This window comes from Chaetodon auriga, chromosome 20 (assembly GCF_051107435.1).
Source record: "Chaetodon auriga isolate fChaAug3 chromosome 20, fChaAug3.hap1, whole genome shotgun sequence".
Classification (NCBI taxonomy): Eukaryota; Metazoa; Chordata; class Actinopteri; order Chaetodontiformes; family Chaetodontidae; genus Chaetodon; species Chaetodon auriga.
The window spans coordinates 22,086,651-22,108,952 of record NC_135093.1 but is presented as its reverse complement, the minus strand read 5'-3'; the positions used below and the strand labels follow the sequence as shown (position 1 = coordinate 22,108,952).

General features: G+C 41.8%; 1 protein-coding gene across 1 annotated transcript in view; it reads left to right on the top strand.

Moving 5' to 3' along the window:
- The window catches only part of rbfox3a (RNA binding fox-1 homolog 3a), a 315,560-nt gene that overhangs the window by 97,749 nt on the left and 195,509 nt on the right, over window positions 1-22,302 (top strand). The window contains exon 2 of the mRNA XM_076760027.1: window positions 17,761-18,009. Within this exon, the coding sequence (XP_076616142.1) occupies window positions 17,761-18,009 (249 nt within the window). The remainder of the gene's footprint in view (window positions 1-17,760; window positions 18,010-22,302) is intronic.

The following is a 22,302-nucleotide window of genomic DNA, read 5'->3' as shown; positions in this document are numbered from 1 at the left end:
ACACCACCACCCCCCAACAGAAGTACCGCACAGTACCCACACCATCCCTACCATCATCTCCTACAGATCGCACAAACCCAGGACTGTTTTTAGACCAGGCACACACACTGTCATCACACCTATTCACTACAGCACGAACATTAATGTGGCTGTGCTGAACGTGCGCTCTCTTTTAAACAAGACTTTTTTAATAAATAATGTGATTTTAGATTATAAGTTAGACTGTCTTCTTTTAACTGAGACATGGCTTGGCACTGACGCACCTGTTGTTCTTACCGAGGCTTCCCCACCAAAATTGAATTTTTTATTTTCTACTAGAGGGGGTAGACAAGGAGGCGGAAATGCGTCAATCGCAAATAACGCACTGACCTCTAATGGAGTGTCTTTTAACAGTTTCACATCATTTGAGCATCACGCCTTTGTTTTTAGCAGCCCTCCCATTCTCTGCATTACCGTATATAGACCACCCCATCACTCTAGCTCTTTTATCAGTGAATTCTCTGAACTTTTATCAATCATTCACACGTCTTATAAGAGGATTTTGATAACTGGTGATTTTAATTTACATGTTGATGACATTTCGGATCCAATATCCAGAGAATTTTAATCTTTTAAACTGTCTAGATTTTAAGCAGCACATCACGCAGCCAACTCTGGACCTGGTCATAACCCATGGCCTGTCCATTGGTGTGTCCTCTGTTGTCGACCTGGCTCTGTCTGACCACTACTGTGTCATTTTTAACATCACCAGTTTTAACCAGTGGGAGGCCCCGGTGAGAACAGTGACGAGGCGCTACCTAACTTCTGAAGTGGCTGCAAATTTTATTGAGATTTTACAGAGCACTCCTGCTGACATTTTACCTGCACCTTGTGATTTTATCATTGACAATTTTAACAGCAAACTGAACTCCACTCTCGACTGAGTAGCTCCACTTTTAACCAAAACAATAAAAAGAAAACCTACACCCCTGTGGAGAAACAACGATAAACTACATGAACTGAAAAGACTTTGCAGGAGTGCCGAAAGGAGATGGAGGAAATCAAAATTAACAGTCCACCTTGAGACATTATGGCATCAACTCAAAACCTACAATAATGCAGTTCAATAGGCAAGAAGTTCTCATTTTCTCATATTTTAACAAGCACAAATTTTAATAAAGTTTTTGACATGCCATCAGACGCTCTTTGTGAGAACTTTGCAGACCACTTCAGAACCAAAATCAAGGACATCAGATCCAGCCTTTTATCCCAACAAGTTTTATCTGTTAACACACCTGAATTGTTGTTCTTGTCTGAGGAAACACAGGAGAGTTTTGCCCTGGTTGATGCGAGGACACTTGGTTGAGTTTTCTCCCAAGTAAACCCAACAACCTGCCTTTTAGATCCAATTCCCACATCACTTTTAAAATCATTTTATGGATTCTTTGAGGAACAGCTTTTAAACATTATGAATTGCTCTGTTCAGACGGGTTTCTTCCCCACCACCTTTAAAACAGCTGTGGTGAAGCCCCTTCTGAAGAAAAGCACTCTAGACCCCAACGTTTTTAATAACTACCGACCTGTATCCAACTTACCCTTTTTAAGTAAAATTCTAGAAAAACTGTTTCTTAACCAAGTCAATGACTTTTTAAACAGAAACAACATTTTAGAGAGACATCAGTCTGGTTTTAGGATGAACCACAGTACCAGTACCACTTTTAAAGATTTTCAACGACATCAGGTGGAACTTAGATAACAAGAAACTCACAGTCTTGGTACTACTGGATCTAAGCACCACCTTTGATACAGTAGACCATCACATTTTATTAAATAGACTCAGACACCTGGTTGGCCTCTCTGGTACTGTTTTTAACTGGTTCCACTCTTATCTCACAGTGTGATGTTTTTATGTAAGTATGGATTCGTGTTCCTCAAGAACCCATGAAGTTAGGTGTGGGGTTCCTCAAGGCTCAATTTTAGGTCCAATTGTTTTTAATCTTTATATGCTTCCTCTGGGGGACGTGATCAGCAGACACGGCATCAATTTCTATAGCTACGCTGATGATACACAACTGTACCTTGCTGCGTCTCCTGATGACACAGGGCCAATAGATACCCTTTTAACTGCATTTTAGATATCAAGTCATGGATGGCAGGGAATTTCCTACAGTTCAACCAGGACAAACCAGAGGTTTTAGTTAGGCCAGATGGAGAAACTTTTACCAAAACTACAAGATTTTAAACCAACGCAATCTGTAACAAAACCTGGGCGTGATTTTTGACTCTGAGCTGACTTTTATCCCACACATCAAAAATATCACAAAAACGGCCTTTAATCACCTTAAGAACATAGCCAGAGTCCGCCTGTTTCTCTCTCAGGCCAGCACAGAGGTGTTAATGCATGCTTTTATTTCCTGTCGTTTAAATTACTGCAACGCCCTGCTCTCTGGTCTTTCCAAAAAGAGTATTGCAAACCTCCAATTACTTCAAAATTCAGCTGCTCGCGTACTGCGGGCCCACATTACACCCGTTTTACAGTCGCTGCAATGGCTCCCTGTCTGCTTCAGGATCGATTTTAAGGTTCTTTTACGAGTTTTTAAATGTTGCACCCTCCTACTTATCTGACCTGCTTTTACCGTATCAACCCTCGCAGACCCTGACGTCCTCCGGCACCGGCCTTTTATCCATACCAAAAGTCAGAACTAAAACCCACAGTGAGGTGGCATTTAGCCACTATGCTCCACGCCTGTGGAACAGCCTGCCCGAGAGCCTCAGATTTTCAGAGACTGTTGATATTTTTAAAAGAAGGTTAAAGATACACCTTTTTAATCAGGCTTTTATCTGACCTTTAAATTCTCTTACGTTCTTATCATTTATCTTATGTTGATGCCTTTTATTTTACTGTTTTATATTCTGTAGTATTTTATCCCAATTAATCTTCTTTATTTATTATTTTATGCATTTTTTTCTTTAACTGTGTAATTTATTTTAGTTATCTTATATCATGCTTTTAACTTTTAACTTCAAACTTCAAACTTTATTTATTTATATGGCACTTTTCATACTTAAAAAGCAACACAAAGTGCCTCACAGAGGCTAAAAACAACAGAGAAGAAAACCCAGCCCTCCTGCCCCCATAACTACATACAGAAACACACACACAGACATGCACGCACGCACACAGACACACACACGCACACGCACCCATACGGACAAGATAACTAGTAAGCCACCTTTGGGGGCCATCCACACTGAGAGACCCCCGTGAGGAAACACTGGAGCTAAAAACCAAGGGACTAAGACATAAACATAAAATGAAATAAAATGAGTAAATGAAATAAATAGCAATTAAACATGTCATTAAAACATGCAACTAAAATAAGATACGAATAAAGATAAATATGCTAAGAAGCGTGATTAAAGGAATAAGATAAATCAAACAAATCAATTGAAATCCTGATTAAAAAGGTGGGTCTTGAGCCTCTTTTTAAAAACATCAACAGTCTCTGCGGCACTGAGGCTCTCCGGCAGGCTGTTCCACAATCGGGGGCCATAATAACTAAAAGCAGCCTCCCCGTGTGTTTTAGTTCTTACTTTTGGAATGGTTAAGAGGCCAGTACGGTACTGGCGAGGGTTGGAAGGGTAAAAGTAGGTCAGATAAATAAGAAGGCGCAAGACCGTTAAGACATTTAAAAACTAATAAAAGAACCTTAAAATCTATCCTGAAATGCACGGGGAGCCAATGCAGCGATTTTAAAACTGGCGTAATGTGCTCCCGCCCTCTGGTCCTTGTCAGCACTCGTGCGGCTGAATTCTGTAGTAATTGAAGGTTGGAGATGCTCTTTTTGGGAAGACCAGAGAGCAGGGCATTACAGTAATCTAAGCGACAGGAGATAAAAGCATGCATCAGCACCTCCGTGCTGGCCTGAGAGAGAAACGGGCGAACTCTGGCTATATTCTTGAGATGGTAAAAACCTATCTTTGCTATGTTTTTGATGTGTGGAATAAAAGTAAGCTCAGAGTCAAAATTCAAGCCCAGATTTTTTACAAAATGTGTTGGTTTAAGGTCTTGTAGTTTTGGTAAAAGTTTCTCTCTCTGGCTTTCAGGACCAATGACTAAGACCTCTGTTTTGTCCTGGTTGAGCTGAAGGAAATTTTCTGCCATCCATGACTTTATGTCTAAAATGCAGTTAAAAAGGGCATCAATTGGCCCTGTGTCATCAGGAGACATGGCAATGTACAGTTGCGTATCATCAGCATAACTATGGAAGCTGATGCCGTGCCTCCTGATGACGTCCCCGAGGGGTAGCATCCATCCATCCATCCATCCATTTCCACCCGCTTATCCGGGGCCGGGTCGCGGGGGCAGCAGTCTAAGCAGGGACGCCCAAACTTCCCTCTCCCCGGACACTTCCTCCAGCTCATCCGGGGGGACCCCGAGGCGTTCCCAGGCCAGCCGAGTGACATAGTCACTCCAGCGTGTCCTGGGTCTTCCCCGGGGCCTCCTCCGGGTGGGGCATGCCTGGAACCTCCCTAGGGAGGCGTCCAGCCACCTCAGCTGACTCCTTTAGATGTGGAGGAGCAGCGACTCTACTCTGAGCTCCTCCCGGGTGACAGAGCTCCTCACCCTATCTCTAAGGGAGTGCCCCGCCACCCTGCGGAGGAAACTCATTTCAGCCGCTTGTATCTGGGACCTCGTTCTTTCGGTCATGAACTTTGGGTCATGACCGAAAGAAGGTGAGGGTAGGAACATAGATTGACCGGTAAGTCGAGAGCTTCGCCTTTCGGCTCAGCTCCTTCTTCACCACAACGGACCGATACAGTGACCGCATTACTGCTGCCGCTGCACCGATCCGCCTGTCAATCTCACGCTCCATTCTTCCCTCACTCGTGAACAAGATCCCAAGATACTTAAACTCCTCCACTTGAGGCAGGATCTCTCCCCCAACCCGGAGGGAGCAAGCCACCTTTTTCCGGTCGAGAACCATGGCCTCGGGGGGGTAGCATGTACAGATTAAAAAGAGTTGGACCTAAAATTGACCCCTGGGGAACCCCACACTTGATCTCATGGGTTCCTGAGGAACATTTATCCCAACTTACAAAGAAGTGTCGGTCAGTGAGGTATGAGACAAACCAATTAAAAGCAGTACCTGAGAGGCCGACCAGGTGCTTCAGCCTGTCTAATAAAATGCGATGGTCTACTGTATCGAAGGCGGCGGTTAGATCCAGTAGTACCAGGACTGTGAGCTTGTGGTTATCCAAGTTGGACCTGATATCATTTAAAATCTTTAATAGGGCTGTCTCGGTACTGTGGTTCATTCTAAAACCAGACTGATGCCTTTCTAAAATGTTATTTTTTTTAAAAAAAAGGTCATTTACTTGGTTAAAAACAAGTTTTTCTAAAATTTTACTGAAAAAAGGTAAGTTGGATACAGGTCGGTAGTTATTTAAAATGTTGGGGTCTAAATTGCTCTTCTTCACAAGGGGCTTCACCACTGCTGTTTTAAAGGAGGTGGGGAAGACACCCGTCTGAAGAGAGCAATTCACCATGTGTAACAGCTGTTCCTCAAAGAATCCATAGAGTGTTTTAAAAAACAATGTGGGAATTGGATCTAAAAGGCAGGGTGTAGGGTTTACCTGGGAGAAAACTCGACCAAGTGTCCTTGCATCAACCAGGGCAAAACTCTCCAGTGTTTCCTCAGGTAGAACCTGTGATCCAGACGTGTTGGTAGTTAAAACCTGTTGAGATAAAAGACTGGATCTAATGTTATCAATTTTGAAACCTGAAGTGGTCTGCAAAGTCTTCGCACAGGGTATTTGTTATTGTCATATGAGATCTGTTACAATTACTGTTTGCTAAAAGATCCATGGTGGAGAAGAGAAATTTGGGATTATTTTTGTGGTCGGAGATTAGTTTTGCGAAGTGAGAGATTCTTGCCTCTTTAATAGTGCTATTGTAAGTTTTGAGGTGTTGACGTAAAACTTCAGAGTGGACTGTCAGTTTTGATTTTCTCCATTTCCTCTCAGCACTCCTGCAGTTTCTTTTCAGTTGCTTAATTTCCTCATTTCTCCACGGAGGTATAGGTTTTTTCTTAATTCTTTTTGTTAAAAGAGGAACCACTGAGTCCAGCGTTGACTTCAAATTGCTGTTAAAATTGTCAACGATAAAATCACAGGGTGCTGGTAAAATCTCTGCAGGAGTGCTCTGTAAAATCTGGATAAAATTTGCAGCCACTTCAGGAGTTAGGTAGCGTTTCCTCACTGTTCTCACTGGAGCCTCCCGCTGATTAAAACTGGTGATGTTAAAAAACACACAATAGTGGTCAGACACAGCCAGATCCACAACAGAGGCAAGGCAAGGCAAGGCAAATTTATTTGTATAGCACAATTCATACACCAGGCAATTCAAAGTGCTTTACAGAAGCATAAAAATACATTAAAATCATACATTTCAAAGAAAGAAAGAAAGAGATTAGAAGAGAATAGAAAAATAAAAATAAAAAACAATTAAAGGAACATTAAAAACAGAAGCCAGTAAAAGACAATAATTTAGCATTTAAGACAATAATTTAGCATTTGAAATGATTACTTTAAGTAAAAACTGTAGCGAATAATAATGTTTTCAACCCTGATTTAAATGAGCTGACAGTTGGTGCAGACCTCAGGTGTGCAGGGAGAATGTTCCACAGGTGAGGAGCATAATAACTGAAAGCTGCTTCACTTTGTTTGGTTCTCATTCTGGGAACACACAATAGACCTATCCCTGATGACCTGAGAGGTCTGGATACTTCATATGGAGTTAATAAATCTACCATATATTTCGGTCCTAGACCATTTAATGCTTTGTAGACCAACAGTAAGATTTTGAAGTCTATTCTTTGACTCACAGGAAGCCAATGTAGTGATCTGAGGACTGGTGTAATATGGTCCATTTTTCTGGTGTTTGTAAGGACTCGTGCAGCAGCAATAGCATTGCAATAGTCCAACCTACTGAAAATAAATGCATGAACCAGTTTTTCCATGTCTTCTTTGGACAGACATCCCTTAATTCTGGTTATATTTTTCAGGCGGTAGTAGGCTGATTTGGTAATGAGCCTTAACTGGCTGTTAAAATTCAGGTCAGAATCAATAATTACACCAAGATTTCTGGCTTTATCTGTTGTTGTCAGTGACATGGAATTAAGGTGAGCACTGATCTTTGACCTTTCATTTTTGGGGCCAAATACAATCACTTCCGTCTTATCTGCATTAAGCTGAAGAAAATTCTGGCACATCCACTCATTGATTTGATGAATACACTCACTCAGTGAAAGTAAGGGACTGTAATCATGTGATGACACAGAAATATAAAGTTGTGTATCACCTGCATAAGTATGATAAGAAATATTATGTTGCTCCATGATCTGAGCTAGGGGCAACATGTAGATATTGAAAAGAAGTGGTCCGAGAATGGACCCTTGTGGCACCCCACACATCATCTTTTGTCGTTCAGACACATGCTCACCAATTGACACAAAGTAGTCTCTATCTTGTAAGTAAGATTTGAACCAGTGTAGTACAGTGCCAGTAAGTCCCACCCACTTTTCCAGTCTGTCAAGAAGTATGTCATGATCAACTGTATCAAAGGCAGCACTGAGATCTAATAATACTAAGACTGAGGTTTTGGAAGCATCATTATTCAGATGTATGTCATTTAAACCTTTGATAAGTACAGTCTCAGTGCTGTGGTGTGGATGAAATCCAGACTGAAATGCATTAAAAAGATTGTTCTGCATCATGAAAGCATGCATTTGTTGAAAAACAACCCTTTCAATAATTTTTCCTAGAAAGGGAAGATTTGATATTGGCCTGTAGTTACTCATCGCTGAAGCATCCAGATTAGTCTTTTTTAGGAGAGGTTTTATTACTGCAGTTTTCAGGGCCTGGGGAAAGTGACCAGACTGAAGAGAATTATTTATAATCTGCAACACATCTGGAGCTATGCAATTAAAGACATTTTTTAAAAAGTTTGTTGGCAGAGTATCAAGGCAGCATGTTGTGGATTTTAACTGTGATACAGTTTCTGCCAGCCTTGTATGATCTAGAAGGTTAAAATGTGCTAGATTAACTGGAGAACAAGAAGGCACAGATGGACTTATCATTTTGCCTGAGCTGGAGCTGCACACTGTTTGTCTTATCCTTGAAATTTTATCTGTAAAAAAGGCTGCAAATTCATTGCATGACTTGTTGGATAGCAGCTCAGGAGGGACTGATGCTGTGGGGTTTGTCAGTCTATCCACAACAGAAAACAAAGTGCGGGCATTATTACAGTTTCTGTTGATAATCTCTGAGAAGAATGTTTGCCTTGCCTTCTTTAGTTCATGGTTATAGGTGTGGAGACTGTTTTTGTAAATCTCATAATGAACCTGGAGTTTTTCGCCACCTGCGCTCTGCCTGTCTGCAGACTCTTTTCTGGACTTTGACCAGTGTGGTGTTTCTCCAAGGTGTCTTTTTCCTTCCTGATAAAACTTTTGTCTTAACTGGGGCGATGGAGTCAATAATAGCCATAACTTTGGAACTGAAACTATGTACAAGGTCATCAGTTGAAGCTGAGGGCAGTGTTGGTGATGGTGTAAAACACTGAGTGAAGACTGCACAGGTGTTATCATTAATATAACGCTTTTTGATTACCTCTGTTCCACTTTTGTTAAGAGTAGCAGGTATGGCCATTTTAAATGACACAGTAATGATCAGAAAGAGCAACATCCATCACCACAACCTCAGAGATATTGAGCCCTTTGGAAATAACCAAATCTAATATATGCCCTTTGTTATGTGTTGAATGTGTTACGTGCTGAGATAGGCCAAAATGATCCAGGATGTTTAGAAGTTCTTTAGCACATCCATCTTTGAGATTATCAACATGAATGTTGAAGTCACCCACGAACACAACACAGTCAAAATCAATACAAACAACAGACAGTAGAGGTGGTGCCCGTCGGCGCTGTGGTGGTGGAGGGGGACAGGGTGGTTGTAGGGGGCGGGGTGGAATTTGGGGGGACAGGATCCCAGATGGGCGAGGGGTAAGTCTGATACCCGCGGTGACAAGTTTGTTCATTTGGTCAGTAAACTCCAGCAGGGGGGAGGATGGTGATGGGATACCCAGTGAAGATGATGAGCTAGATGGAGTTTGGGCAGTTGGAGATGGTGACCTAGGTGGAGTTTTAGTGGTTGGAGTCAGTGAATCCTCACGAGCAGAGGACACACCCACAGACAGGCCATAAGTTATGACCAGGTCCAGGGTGTGTCCCTTGTCGTGGGTCGGCTGCGTAACGTGCTGTTTAAAATCCAGACAGTTTAAGAGGTTTAAAAATTCTCTGGATACTGGGTCTGATCTGTTGTCTATGTGTAGATTAAAATCACCAGTTATTAAAATCCTGTTGTAGGTGGTGTGAATGATTGATAAGAATTCGGAGAATTCTTATCAATCATTCACTGATTTTGCTGATAAAAGAGGATGAATACTTGGTTGGTCTGTAGACCGTTATGCAAAGAATAGGAGGGCCGCTAAAAACAAAGGCATGGTGCTCAAATGATGTAAAACTGTTAAAAGAGACTGCATTTGCAGACATTGTAATTCTTTTGATGGATGCAGTTCCGCCTCCTTTTTTGCCACCCCCTAGTAGAGAAAAAAAGTCAAAATTTGGTGGGGAGGCCTCAGTGAGAACAACAGGTGCATCGGTGCCAAGCCATGTCTCTGTAAGGAGAATGCCATCCAAATTTTTGTCTAAAATTAAATCATTTATGATAAAAGATTTGTTTAAAAGAGAGTGCACATTCAGCACAGCTAATTTGATATCTGTGCTGAACGTGCGCTTATCATGGTGTTTTAAAGGAATATTAAAAACAGTGCTGGGTCTAAAAACATTCCTTGGATTTAACTGTCTGTGAGAAGTGATGGTCCTAATGGAGTGACTGTCCTGAGTTTTTGGTGGTTGAGAGGTGGTTACTGATGTAGAGGTGTGTATGGTGTGGGTGAAACATGTGGTGGGCGAGGGTGCGGGTGAGTGTGGGGCAGAGGGCCCGTGTGCGTGAGTCGTACCATTTAGTCAGGAGGTGGCTGAAGTGCAGGACCAGACAGTGAGATCGATGTTGACTGATAAAAGCCGTGAACCCTCCTGGTTGGGGTGGAGATTGTCCCGTTTAAAAAGGCAAGGTCTGTTTAAAAACGCTATAAAATTGTCCACATACGGGATACTTTTAGTCAGGCAGTATCCCTTCAGCCACAGGTGCAGCTGGCGAAGCCAGCTGGTGATGACGTCACCGTAGCGTTTTTATTAGGCACTTCCCCGTGTCCAACAGGCGGTCGATGAGCGACATGAAGTCCTTCTTCAAGACCTCAGACTGCTGGTTTTTCACGTCGTTGATGCCGGCCTCCAGGACCAGTGTGGAGGCCGGGCTGTGCTGCGCACACAGCTGAAGAGCAGCGGATGTAACCTCCGTGACGCGGGCTCCAGGGTGGCAGAAGGTCCGGCCACCGAGCACTGCCACGTGCCTGACCATGGAGGTTCCCACCACCAGCACCGGGGGGGGGGTGCGCTGCATCACTGGCTCCCTGGAGGTGCGGCGGGGGCGAGATGGAGCCTGCTGGGGGGGAGGGACCATGCTGGACTGGCGGATCGCACTTCCTGTACTGGTGAGAGCCACGGACAGCTGGGTGGACAGGTCCTGGCGGCAAGCTGGATCGGGCACCGACGGGAGGGAAATCCTGCAAACTCAAGATGTCGAACCTGTTGTCCAGTGGCAGCTCCGGAGGTGGTGGAGGAGGAGATGGCCGAGCTCCAGCTCCCCGGTGCACCACCAACCAGGGTTCCCTTGGCCTGAGTGGAGTTGAGCTTACTGGACTCTCCGCCCCATCCTCCCCGGTGAAGCAGTGCGACTCCGCGGGGCGAAGGCAGGAAGTGGAAGGTGCCGATGCCTTGGGCTTGGCTCCCTGTCGGTGCCAGCGGGACTCGGCCAGTGCTTGTGCCGGAGTTCCGGTGGTGATCGAGCTGGTCCACGGCCGCCATGTTCCGGTCACCAGCGCTGGATGCCCTCAGGTAGTTGATATGTCTCGCCTGGGCCGTGGCAACAGTGGAGAAGTCCAGGAGGATCTTGTCCCTCTCCTTGAGGTCGGCCCGCAGACTGGAAATACTCTCCCGTAGTTTGGAGAGGGTGGGAAGGCAGAACTCACACACCGCCATCATACCTGTAGCTGGTGACGTCTCTCGGTAATCCACAGATCGATAACACGCCGGCAAAAATGGGCTGGTAACATCGACCAAGGTCCAGCAGATCCACTGCAGCAAAGATTTTTGGTCCAAAACACGATAATAATCCACGGAAAGATGTTTTCTCAGCCGGCGGTGTTCCTCCGTTTGTCCTTTCAACTTCCGCAAACAAAACAAACTCGCGCAGACTCAGACTTCACTCACTGCTGTTCTCACTGTGTCTAACTCCAGTGTTTCCTCATGGGGGTCCTCCACACTGTGTCTGGTCTGCTGCTGGGGGTGCTTGTCCCGGGTCCCTTCGGTCCGGATGGGCGGGGGGTTCCCCACCTTGGTGTCGGGGTCCACCTGTCTGTCGGAGTCGGGGGGCCCGGGTGCTGGCGCCCCCTGTGGTCATAGTCTGCGACGACTCCTGGTGGCGTTTTCCTCGATCCTCAGTGCCTTACCATGTCCCACTACTGAGTATGTGTGCGTATGTGTGTGTGTGTGTGCGTGCGTGTGTGCGTGGGTGTGCATATGTACTTATGGAGGGTGGGAGGGATGGGTTTTCTCTGTTTTTATGTTTTTCTTTATAATGTTTTTAACTGTTGTAAAGCAGTTTGTGTTGCATTTTATCGTGTATGAAAACTGCTATATAAATAAAGTTGATTTGATTTGATTTTGATTCTTACATAATCAGTGTGTCTGTTATTAAAGGTGCTGGATGGAGCATTTAGTAAAATTAATCGAGCATTGCTGCAGATGTTTGGAGGCCTCTTTTTCTCACTGGTTATTTCCACTGAAACACCTTACATTTTGCTTCATTTTATTTTGATCATATGCTTATTGTAAATACTGTAATAGGTGTGTTTAGGACCCAAGTGCAGTACCAGCCACTTAAGTGAATCTCGGTTCAGGAGTTTGCTCTTTCACTTCTGTGAAGGAAGGTGATTGGAATCGCCACAGACTGGAGAAGCTCGACAGGCAAGGACTGAGGTTGCCAAGGGCAAGAATATGCTGAGATAATCATACGAAGATTTGATGAGAACACTGGAGAGTCTGGCATGAAACAATGACAATCTGGTACTGAGCTGAGGAAACGCTGCTCCTTAAATTCCTAGGCTGATGAGGCTGATGATTACCAGGTGTGCAGGTGAGCAGGTGAGGCTAGGTAGACTCCAGTGGCAGGGAAGAGCAGGAGTGGACTGTGACAAAATACATATTCTATGCTTTGCTGTATTATCTATAGAAGTGTCACTGACCATGATTTTTTCAGTTTCTGTTTTCATTAATGGTGGCTTGACTTGACTTAAACTTGAGTTTGGACTTGGTAATACTATCCCACCAGCTGTGTGTGTGTGTGTGTGTGTGTATGTGTAAGAAAGAGAGAGAGAGAGAGCATGATACATGTGGTGGATGCATAAGTAGAGTCAAGTCCATCAAGCATCAGACATAGTGCTCCACTGAGCCAAAGGGAAATAAACTCAATGAGTAAAAGATGCATGGATGATGCTGAGAGATAGATGGAGGGAAAGAGGGAGAGAGGTATGGATAGTGATTTTAGCTGATAGGAAAATCATTTACCAGCGCAATTTGTTGACAAGGATCTGGGGATGTTTCAGTATGTCAGCGCCTCAGTCGCTTTGATGGATGATGGAAGTTCACCGACTTCAAAACTCTGTCTCTCTCTCACTCATATATATATATATATATATACACACACACACACACACACACACACACACACACACATACACACACAATGCAATCTTTTAGCTTCATCATTTGTTGTAATTATGCCTTTCTCATTAAAGTATACTTTGAAACTAACATCAGGCATATAAAAATAAATATTGCTTTTATTATCTACACAAGACAATTTATTTTGTTATGATAACCTTTTTTTTTAATTTGACCGAGGATCCTTTATCATAAATACAAGCCTAGCATTTCTCCAAACCAAACCTAATAGCATTCAGAGATGGAGCTTCCCTGGACCAACTTCGGTACTCTTTGCTGGTGAGAAAAATGCCCTAAATTTCTCAACTACTGACATTATGATTAATTTTTAAGGTCCATATTTCTTCGGGGATGAACCTCCATTTCACAAAAAGTGAACTGAGTGCAGTATCTATTTTGATAATCATTTGTCCTACCATGTGTGTGTAATGGAGTAGGTGATTTGTTGGTCTGCATGTTAAAAAACAAAACAAAACAAAAAACAAAATAAAATAAACATCCACAACAACAAACAGCATCAACATACTGTAACACACATAAACATAGATAAGGCTGCCAATGTATGATGTACACATTGACATCTCTCTAATGTTTCTGTAATGATTTGCAATGTGGACCCAAACACAGAACGCAGACAAGAAAACTGATTAAGTTTAGAAGGTCTATTTCAGATGTACAGATCGGGGATGAGTGGCTATGGGAATATGGAGCAGACAGAATCGGCGAGGATGAGCAGGAGAGTGTGCAGCAGGCAAACAAGGAATGATCACGCATTTGCACAAGGAAATTACAATTAGAACACTCTGGAAATTCAACACAAAGACTAGCAGTGGGGTGCACCATGTACAAGTTCAAATGTAGCCTAGTTTGAATGTAATTTCTAACTTAGGACAGGGTTCACATGCTACTAACATTTTAACGGTCAGAAGGTCTGTGGTTCGATCCCTGGCCTCGGCAGTTGCCCAATCCTTGGGCAAGATACTGAACCCCAAAGCTCCCCACAAATGCTGTGCCATCGGTGTGTGAGTGGATAATAGCTGCAGTATGAATGCGAAAAGCGCTTTGAGTGGTCGTCAGACTAGGAAAGCGCTATACAAATACAGTCCATTTAAGTTACAACTCTGTAAAATAGTGGTTGGCATGGAGCATCACTTTGAAAGGTGGGATAATTTGGAGGATGACAAGGAGTAATTTATGCTGGCTGTTATGTGTTGGCAATGTGTTCTCTGTAACAGCATGTAAAGTTGTTAGGACATCACAAAGCATTTGTATTTATTATTGAAGACTTGTTTGCTGCTGAAAATTTATATTTTTTCTTGATTTGTGTATGAAGTGAGCCTAACCCTGAACAGTGTAACACTTCCTTGCCCAATGAGACAACAGTGATGATATTGAACAGAATGATGTGGCTATAGTCAGTGATCCATAGGCAACCTGCTTTGCTATGCTCAACACTATCGATCTCCATTTATAAGAATAGCTAGCTCAATAACCCTATTGGAAAACAGAAGTCAGAGCCTCATCCCACCTGTCTAAGTTCTAAGTGTCTAAGTTTCTGTGATTGATTTTTACATTTTTAAGCCAATGTTCCATCGTCTTTTGGGCCAGTGTGGACAAAAAGCAGAGTGGTAATATGTCAGTTTGATTCATCATCGTCAGTTAGAGGATATGAATATGTGACAGGAGTGCCAATTAAAAGGAGAACCTGGACAGGGGTGAAAGAGCAGGATACTGATCTTAAACAGGGAAGAGAAAGGGAACAAGTGAAGAATAACTGGAGAAATGTGGAGGATGAGAGGGAAAACGTCCTTCTCTAATAATGTTAATTTGCATAGGCACAGGTTTGGCTCCATCAGCACCAGGACCACCAGGCAGTTGTACAGCTTTTTCCCTAAGGCCATCACTCTCCTCAATAACTCATCCTATCTCCCTCCCTCGTCCGCTGACCTCCCACTGTGTGCCAATAGCCAGTAGCCAATTTGTGTTTATTTCTTCTTTCTTGACCACTATGGGTGGCAGAGAGCTGCTCTGCACCCAGACTCTGGAACTCTTTGCCCCCCCACGTCCGTCAGATTGACTCCATTGGACAATTCAGATCACAGCTTAAAACCCATCTGTTCAAACTTGCCTATCCAGTTTAATTTTCTGTCATGTATTTTATTTATTTTTAATGTTGTCTTGTTTGTATTTTACTTAACTTTAATGTAGTATTATTCATATTTTTGTATGTTTTTATTGTAAGGTGTCCTTGGGTGCTCAGAAAGGCGCCATCAAATAAAATTTATAATCATTATTATTATTATTAACTTAAAGCTGCAGTAGGTAACTTGTATGAAAGTCATTTTTTGTCAAATTTGCTAAAACTGTCCCTAGGCCCAGACAACAGTACATGAAACATGTAATCTGAAAAAAAAAAAAAAAAAAAGGCTCCATTGGTCCCACCTAGTGCTCCTACTGCGATTTGCAAGAATCCACTGCGTCCGACACAAAACAACCAATCAGAGCCAGACGAGCGTCTGAGGGAATATCTGACATCTGTCAATCACTACTCACACATGCTGCGAACCGCCCCCTTCCTCCACGCATGCTGTCGGCTGCCGCTTAGTCAAACAGCTCTGTGAGCGGCGTCAGGAGGCTAGTGAAAGCTATGTCAGAGCAACAGCTACCCGCAAAGGTGAAACTGCCCATACCGCCACTGCCGACAACAGCATATATGGTTAAGACAACAAATAACTATAAAGCTAATATGGTGATTGTTACAGTAACACTCCGCAGCGCGCACGGTATGTTAGCGACTGCGATGTAGCGGCTGGGCAGAGTTAGCTTGTTTCTGATGCTAAAGCTATCGTTACTGGTTGTCACAGCAGCCACACAGAGGCTGCAGGGAGGAGGGGCTTGAAGGCAGGGCATGAGTGCAACGGAGAGGGAGGGGGAGTGACATGGAACTAGCGTTGGTTCAAATTTTCAGGCTAAGTCTGCTCTCTTCTCGATCTTACCTACTGCAGCTTTAACTTCAACCTTTTCATTTCTAACATTTTGTTCATGTGCTTTTTCACCAAGTCAAATTGGTTGTCAAGAGTATCAGTTAATTGAGCTTTCTCATCTTTGTAAGTGCTTTAATTTGCATTATCTTTCACTGTGTATTTGAGTTTGTTTTTTTGTGTGTGTGTGTGTGTGTGTGTGTGTGTGTGTGTGTGTGTATTTGGGGAACAGCTTTCCACAGAGAAATATTGGCATTGTCAGGTGGTTTATTTTGTGATCAAACATACCTCTGTTCTACAAATAAAAGCAATATATTTATCTTGCCATAAAGAAAGAATAAAATACCTTGCATGCACACACGAGAACACCTTGCATTTTATTTAATCTGATTTTCTATTTTGGTGTCTGTTCAGTGAGAGACAGGTATTTTGAAGATTTCCTGTGTCATCTCCCAGTCTCGTTACTTGCAGAGAGATTTTATGACTAAATCATGACTGTTGCACAATGAAAATGAAGAAGAAGATATACAAAGTCACTTTCCCGCACTTAAAACATCATTGTTGAACTTAATTGCCACGATGTCCCCCCATTCTCTAATACAAAGGTTTGGGGTCAGTTGCATGAAACCCTACTTTGTGTATGCAGAAATACGGAAATATGCATTGATTATATATGCATGATTTTTTTTTTTTGGCAAATTTACAAAGCTGCATGAACTGACTGTTTTGTTTTATAAATCTCAAAATTGTGAAACTGGGTGCACATGGACAATCCTCATTTCCACTTACACAGCCATAAATGTATGTAGAAACACACTAAAACATCAATTTGCATATGCCTGCTCCACCACTGCTGCTTCACCACTCATTCAACCTGTCAATGAGCAGAAGTACAAAGAAAATTTCACCGATGTGCATTGCATTGGCAAGGTACTCCAACAATGCTTGAGTGGCTGGCATTATGCATGACCACTATGGATAGCTGTAGCTATTTATGACACCCATACCACTAATTTACCAGTTCATCAACTGCATCACCATGATGGTGATGGTTTACCGGTGATTAATTTGTAATGCCAATACTGAAAATGTTTTTACAAAGTGTTTCACAATTCAGGATAAAATGAAGAGATCATTAACAGGGGTAAAACAGTGCCTCAAATTTAAGTTAAAACAAACATGAAATTCATTATTCATAAATCATTTCAAATTAACTGCAAAAATAATAACACAAGGTCTACGGCCAAACCAGGTTAATGTGGTATGCATCATTTCAGAATAAGACAATATCAACAAAGAAAAAAACCTTCCTGTCAAACTGCTAGAAATCCCACTTCTTTCATTTGGATTGGTCATAAAGGTCTCAGTATCCTCCAAACGAACTACGTTGTATGAAGTGTTGCCAAAACATGTCTAAATTTGTCCAAAAGTGTTTATACCTGTTCCAAAAGACCACACTTTTGTATAGAGGGGCTTGACACAATGAATCATCTGTATGGGGATAATGGTACACACTTTCTCAGTTAGAATGCATTCATGGTGTTGTATTCAGGTTTACTCAAGAAAAGCGGCAGTAGTCACAACAAATGGGAAATTGCAGACTGCAATCAAATGGTGAGAAACATTGACCTCACTGAGTGTCTATCAAAGGTCAATATTGCTGTAATTGTAGAAATCCACATTGGGCGATGCTTCTTTCAGTCTCCATTACAATTTCCACTTTAAATAGAGTTGACAAGCTGCACTATGACTCACTCAAAAGTCATGAGGAAATCAACCATTACTGAGCCATTTCTTCCCTCTGTCACTGTCCCTATTTCTATTCATCCATGCAGGGCAACCAAGACGCCCCAGCTCCCCCTGAAGCCATGGCTCAACCTTTCCCACCAGCCCAGTACCCTGCTCCACCGCAGAATGGGATCCCAGCTGAATACACAACGCCCCACTCTCATCCACCAGCTGACTACACAGGATCAAGCACAGTGGCCGAGCACACCATGACACTGTACACGCCAACACCCACACAGAATGAACAGGAGGGAAACAACAGCAACACCCCTGCCATCACAGTCAACACAGTAACAGTGAGTCTACAATGTGTATACATCTTTATCAACCATGTGGAATGTAATATTTTGCTGTCTTCATTTGATAAAAACTTGGCATCACTGAGGGTTGATGGTCTGAAGGCTCATGTAAATTTAGAAAGGGGTTTACCCCTACAAGGGGTAAAAAATCTTCAATACAAAAGCATTTGTAAATTTGTGTTAACAGCCTCTGCTGAGCTGAGAAAATGTCTTCTTTACAACAAACAATATATCATTCAATTAATGGTATTTTTTTAATTAAATGGATTTCCTCATAACAATTGATAATCAAATGAGAAATATATTACACTGCTGTCTTAAGAAAATGGACCAAGACACACATGTAATATCTTTCTCTACAATGAAACTGCAACAGACTGTGGTCACTAAAAAGTGAATATTTTTAGATTTCTGACTTTGAGGTGCTTTCTTATAGTCCATCAGATTTCCCCTCATCTCCTCCCTTTTAGAAATCACCATCATGCCAGTTGCATGCTGGCTCACACTGACTGTTTCTAGTTCATTCACATTCACTCCGAAATTGTATATGGGTATATTTTCAATATATTTGTTCAATTCGATTAATTTTAAAGTAGCTGTGGGATAAAATTAGAGTCACGGGCTAAATTTGACTCAAGAATGTAAGAGGATGCAGACAGTGAAATGTAAAATTAAAACCAACATCTTTTAATTGAACTTGTGCATATTTCAGCCACCAATCTGTGATGTGCTATTCTCCTTTAAAGGCTTTATGGTGTGCAGATAGTGAGTTGAAACAGAGTTTTCGCTCATTGCGCATAGCTCTGCCCCAATGCTTTAATGCTTTTGAAGTGGTGGCACACTGGGAAGCATGAAGGAAAGGAAAGTGAAACCTCTCTCACTGACTCTTGACTTGTTCTGAAGACACCACACTTCTTCACACAACATTAAACCTAAAACTTTAAAAGGGAAAAGTACCCCACAATCTGTTCCCAAGAAAATTTGAAAATGCATAAATCGGAAAAAAAAAAAAAAAAAAAAAAGGATATTACTTAAAAGGATATATAGTTAGTCATCTCTTGGGCCATCAGTATAAAATAAGCAAGTTTGCAAATGTACACACACACACACACACACACGCACACACAAGCAGTTCTTGGAGTGACCACACTATAGTTATATGCACAACCACATGTCTCTAGATGAGAAGCCTTCAAGCTGTCAGGGCCAATAAGACTGGAGCATGCTGGGAAGGTATGGGAGTGTATAGGCAGCGATGGCAGAGAGAGGGAGTCCAGGAATAGGAGAAGACATGGTACAGTCAGCATAATTGAGAGTGTTTTACAGTTAGTGTGGAGAGTTTGTCATATGCTGTAACTGCTGTAGATGAGCACACAAACACATGATACACACATTCAATTCAATTTGATCACTCGTTATGGAGATTGCTCAGTTGTCACATCACAGATATATTAAATATGGATTTCAGTGATGTGATAACAGGTGGTTAAATATAAACCAGGATGGTAACCCTTGTCTCTGTCGCTGGATGTCAATGATTAATCTTTCTCTGCCCATTCACTGACTCCTGGTCAATCACATCCCTGTCAATGCTGTGATGTTTTGGTCTGGTGTTCACAGACAACTTGTGTTTATGTCTGTTTCCACTATTCATTCAGTCTTTTGTTTATAGTGTTCCCAGTAGCATGCGCTTGGGAGGGAGGACTTTCTATGCACACACACACACACACACATACACACCTATTTTCATTCACGGGTGGAGCTGTTTGCAGTTTTGGCCGCTTGTGAGTGTCTGTGTGTGTGTGTGTGTGTGTGTGTGTTTGTGTGTAACTGGCATAGAGGAAGCTTAGTTTTGGAGAGCTTCACACACACACACACACACACACACACATATACACACTGTACTGAAAAGGACTGTTTCCGTAGTGACTATGGAAGAAGCTCGGGCTGCCTGTATATGATAATGTTCATGTAATTAATTTGTCTTCCTGCCTGGCTGCTCACACACTATGGATGTTGGAGACACAATGTTGGAGAGAGAGAGTGGGGGAGAGAGAGAGAGAGAGAGAGAGAGAGAGAGAGAGAGAGAGAGAGAGAGAGAGAGAGGCAGAGGTGAATTTTAGGTCTCTAACTGTGGCAGAAGAGGACTTACAGAATTAAAGCCATTCCATTCCATAACAGCTCCATATGCGTGTGCGCGCACACACACACACACACACACACACACACACACACACACACACTGGATGGAAGATTCCGGGGAAAGAAGGATAAACAAGAGAAATATATTGTACTCTATGTTAGAATTTGTGATTCATTGGCTACTTTGAACAGGATTATTTCACAATGTAATGGATTCACCATGTAATGGCAACGTAATGTGAAAAGTAGCTTTATTTTTCATTTATAAAACATTTGCTTTAAAAGGGCATCATGATCTTTATATATATATATATATATATATATATATATATATATATATATATATATATATATATATATATATATATATATATAAGACACTGAAGTCACATACCAAACCTGTTTTTTTAAAATAAGTAACACTGCATCATCAAAGTTGGTATTGTGTCATCCTACATGGTCAGATACCTACATGTGTCATTATAGTATTCTTGGAGTAATGAGTTTCCGCCCAGCCAATGTCAAGATACAGGTTTTGTCCATCATTCATTAGCATCAGAGGCAGTAACTGCATCAAATTATGTTATTATTAACTTGCAGGTTACAAAGTTCATTGTAACTATGTGTGTGCTCAATTTTTGATGTCGTAAACATCTGGTCAAAATCTCTAGTTATGAAAGATTATGTGCTATGAAGAGGTTATCAAACACAGTATTGGTTATAACTAGACAGCAAATGCAACACTAAACTGCTATCCAAGCTTCCTTGGTTTGCCTGCACTCTTCTATGCTCCCATAGGTCTCACATCTCAAATACATAAAACATTAGCTTTTATAGACTTAGTGTTTCTTCACTAAAGAAAATGTTGTACTTGTTCAAACAACCAGTTCTTCATAGCCTTGCATTGCAGCTCTTACACTGCAAACCACCAGAAACTGTGTCTTACTAATGTTGTTTATTCTCCTACAGTTGAGTAAAGCAAACACCAATTCTGGCACAATACTCCTACCCACTGGAGGATGTATAAAACTAAATCATCTTGCCACTGATTACCTTTAGCTTTGCTGTGTGTAGCACTTCACTGAAGATGGAGGCAGGGTGGGGCTACAAGATTTTGCTGACAGTTCGAGGATTCAATGGAGCGACAAGATTTAGTCATGAGGTAAAATAAAATCTCAACAGGAGAGATGGTGTTCTTGATGGTGATGCAAGGTTTCGGCCCGACAGCAACAATAAGCAAAAAGGTTTCCACTGACCACATTATATTTGAAGAGGGAAAAGAGTTATTTCAGCCGTCCAGACAAAAGGTTAAGGTTCATTTTGTCAAGACAGTGTTAGCTAACTCACAGTTGTAGCATTTCAAGATTTCGACAGATATGAATCTCTCCTGGTTTAATCATCAGCACAAAAGATGAACAACTGTGATCGAAAATATCTTGTTTTCTGATAAATTGTCAAAGGTACAAAGTGCATTTAAGAGACAAACTTTCAATCACCAAGCTTAAAATTCTGTTGCACTTGCCAGTAATGATGAGCTGAAGCTAATTAAGCATTTAGAATGTACTGTAATACTTAAAATTGATGGCTATAAAACACCTATAGCATCATTAGACTATTCAAGAATTTACCATGGGAAAGATATACTTGCAGAATCATTCCTTCCACTTCACTGCTCTTCAGAGTTTAGAGGACTGTACCACTGCACAATTTGTTTGTCCTACACTGCATGTGTTATATTATATATATCCTACCGCCCAACTACTGATGGCAACCACTGGTTTCAATTTGCTACACTACTGTATAGAAATTAATTACCAAAGACTTACACCTTGGTTGAAGCCACTGTGAACAGTCTCAGTTGTCGTAGTTCTGCTATTGTTTTATAGGAATGTGATTTAAACAACCCTGTTTCAAAAACAGTTTTTTTTTTTTGTTTTTTTTTTAGATTTAGATTTATTACTCAGAATACACAAATACATCAAACTGGACAGAATACATCAAAACTCAATAAATATACATACATGAATCCAACAACATACAGCCACTACCAGCACATTTTCAAACTTAACATGTACAAACACGCAAACTCAGGACATGGATGTTATATTTAGTTCTGTGATGGCAGAGAGGACTAAACTCCTGTTGAAC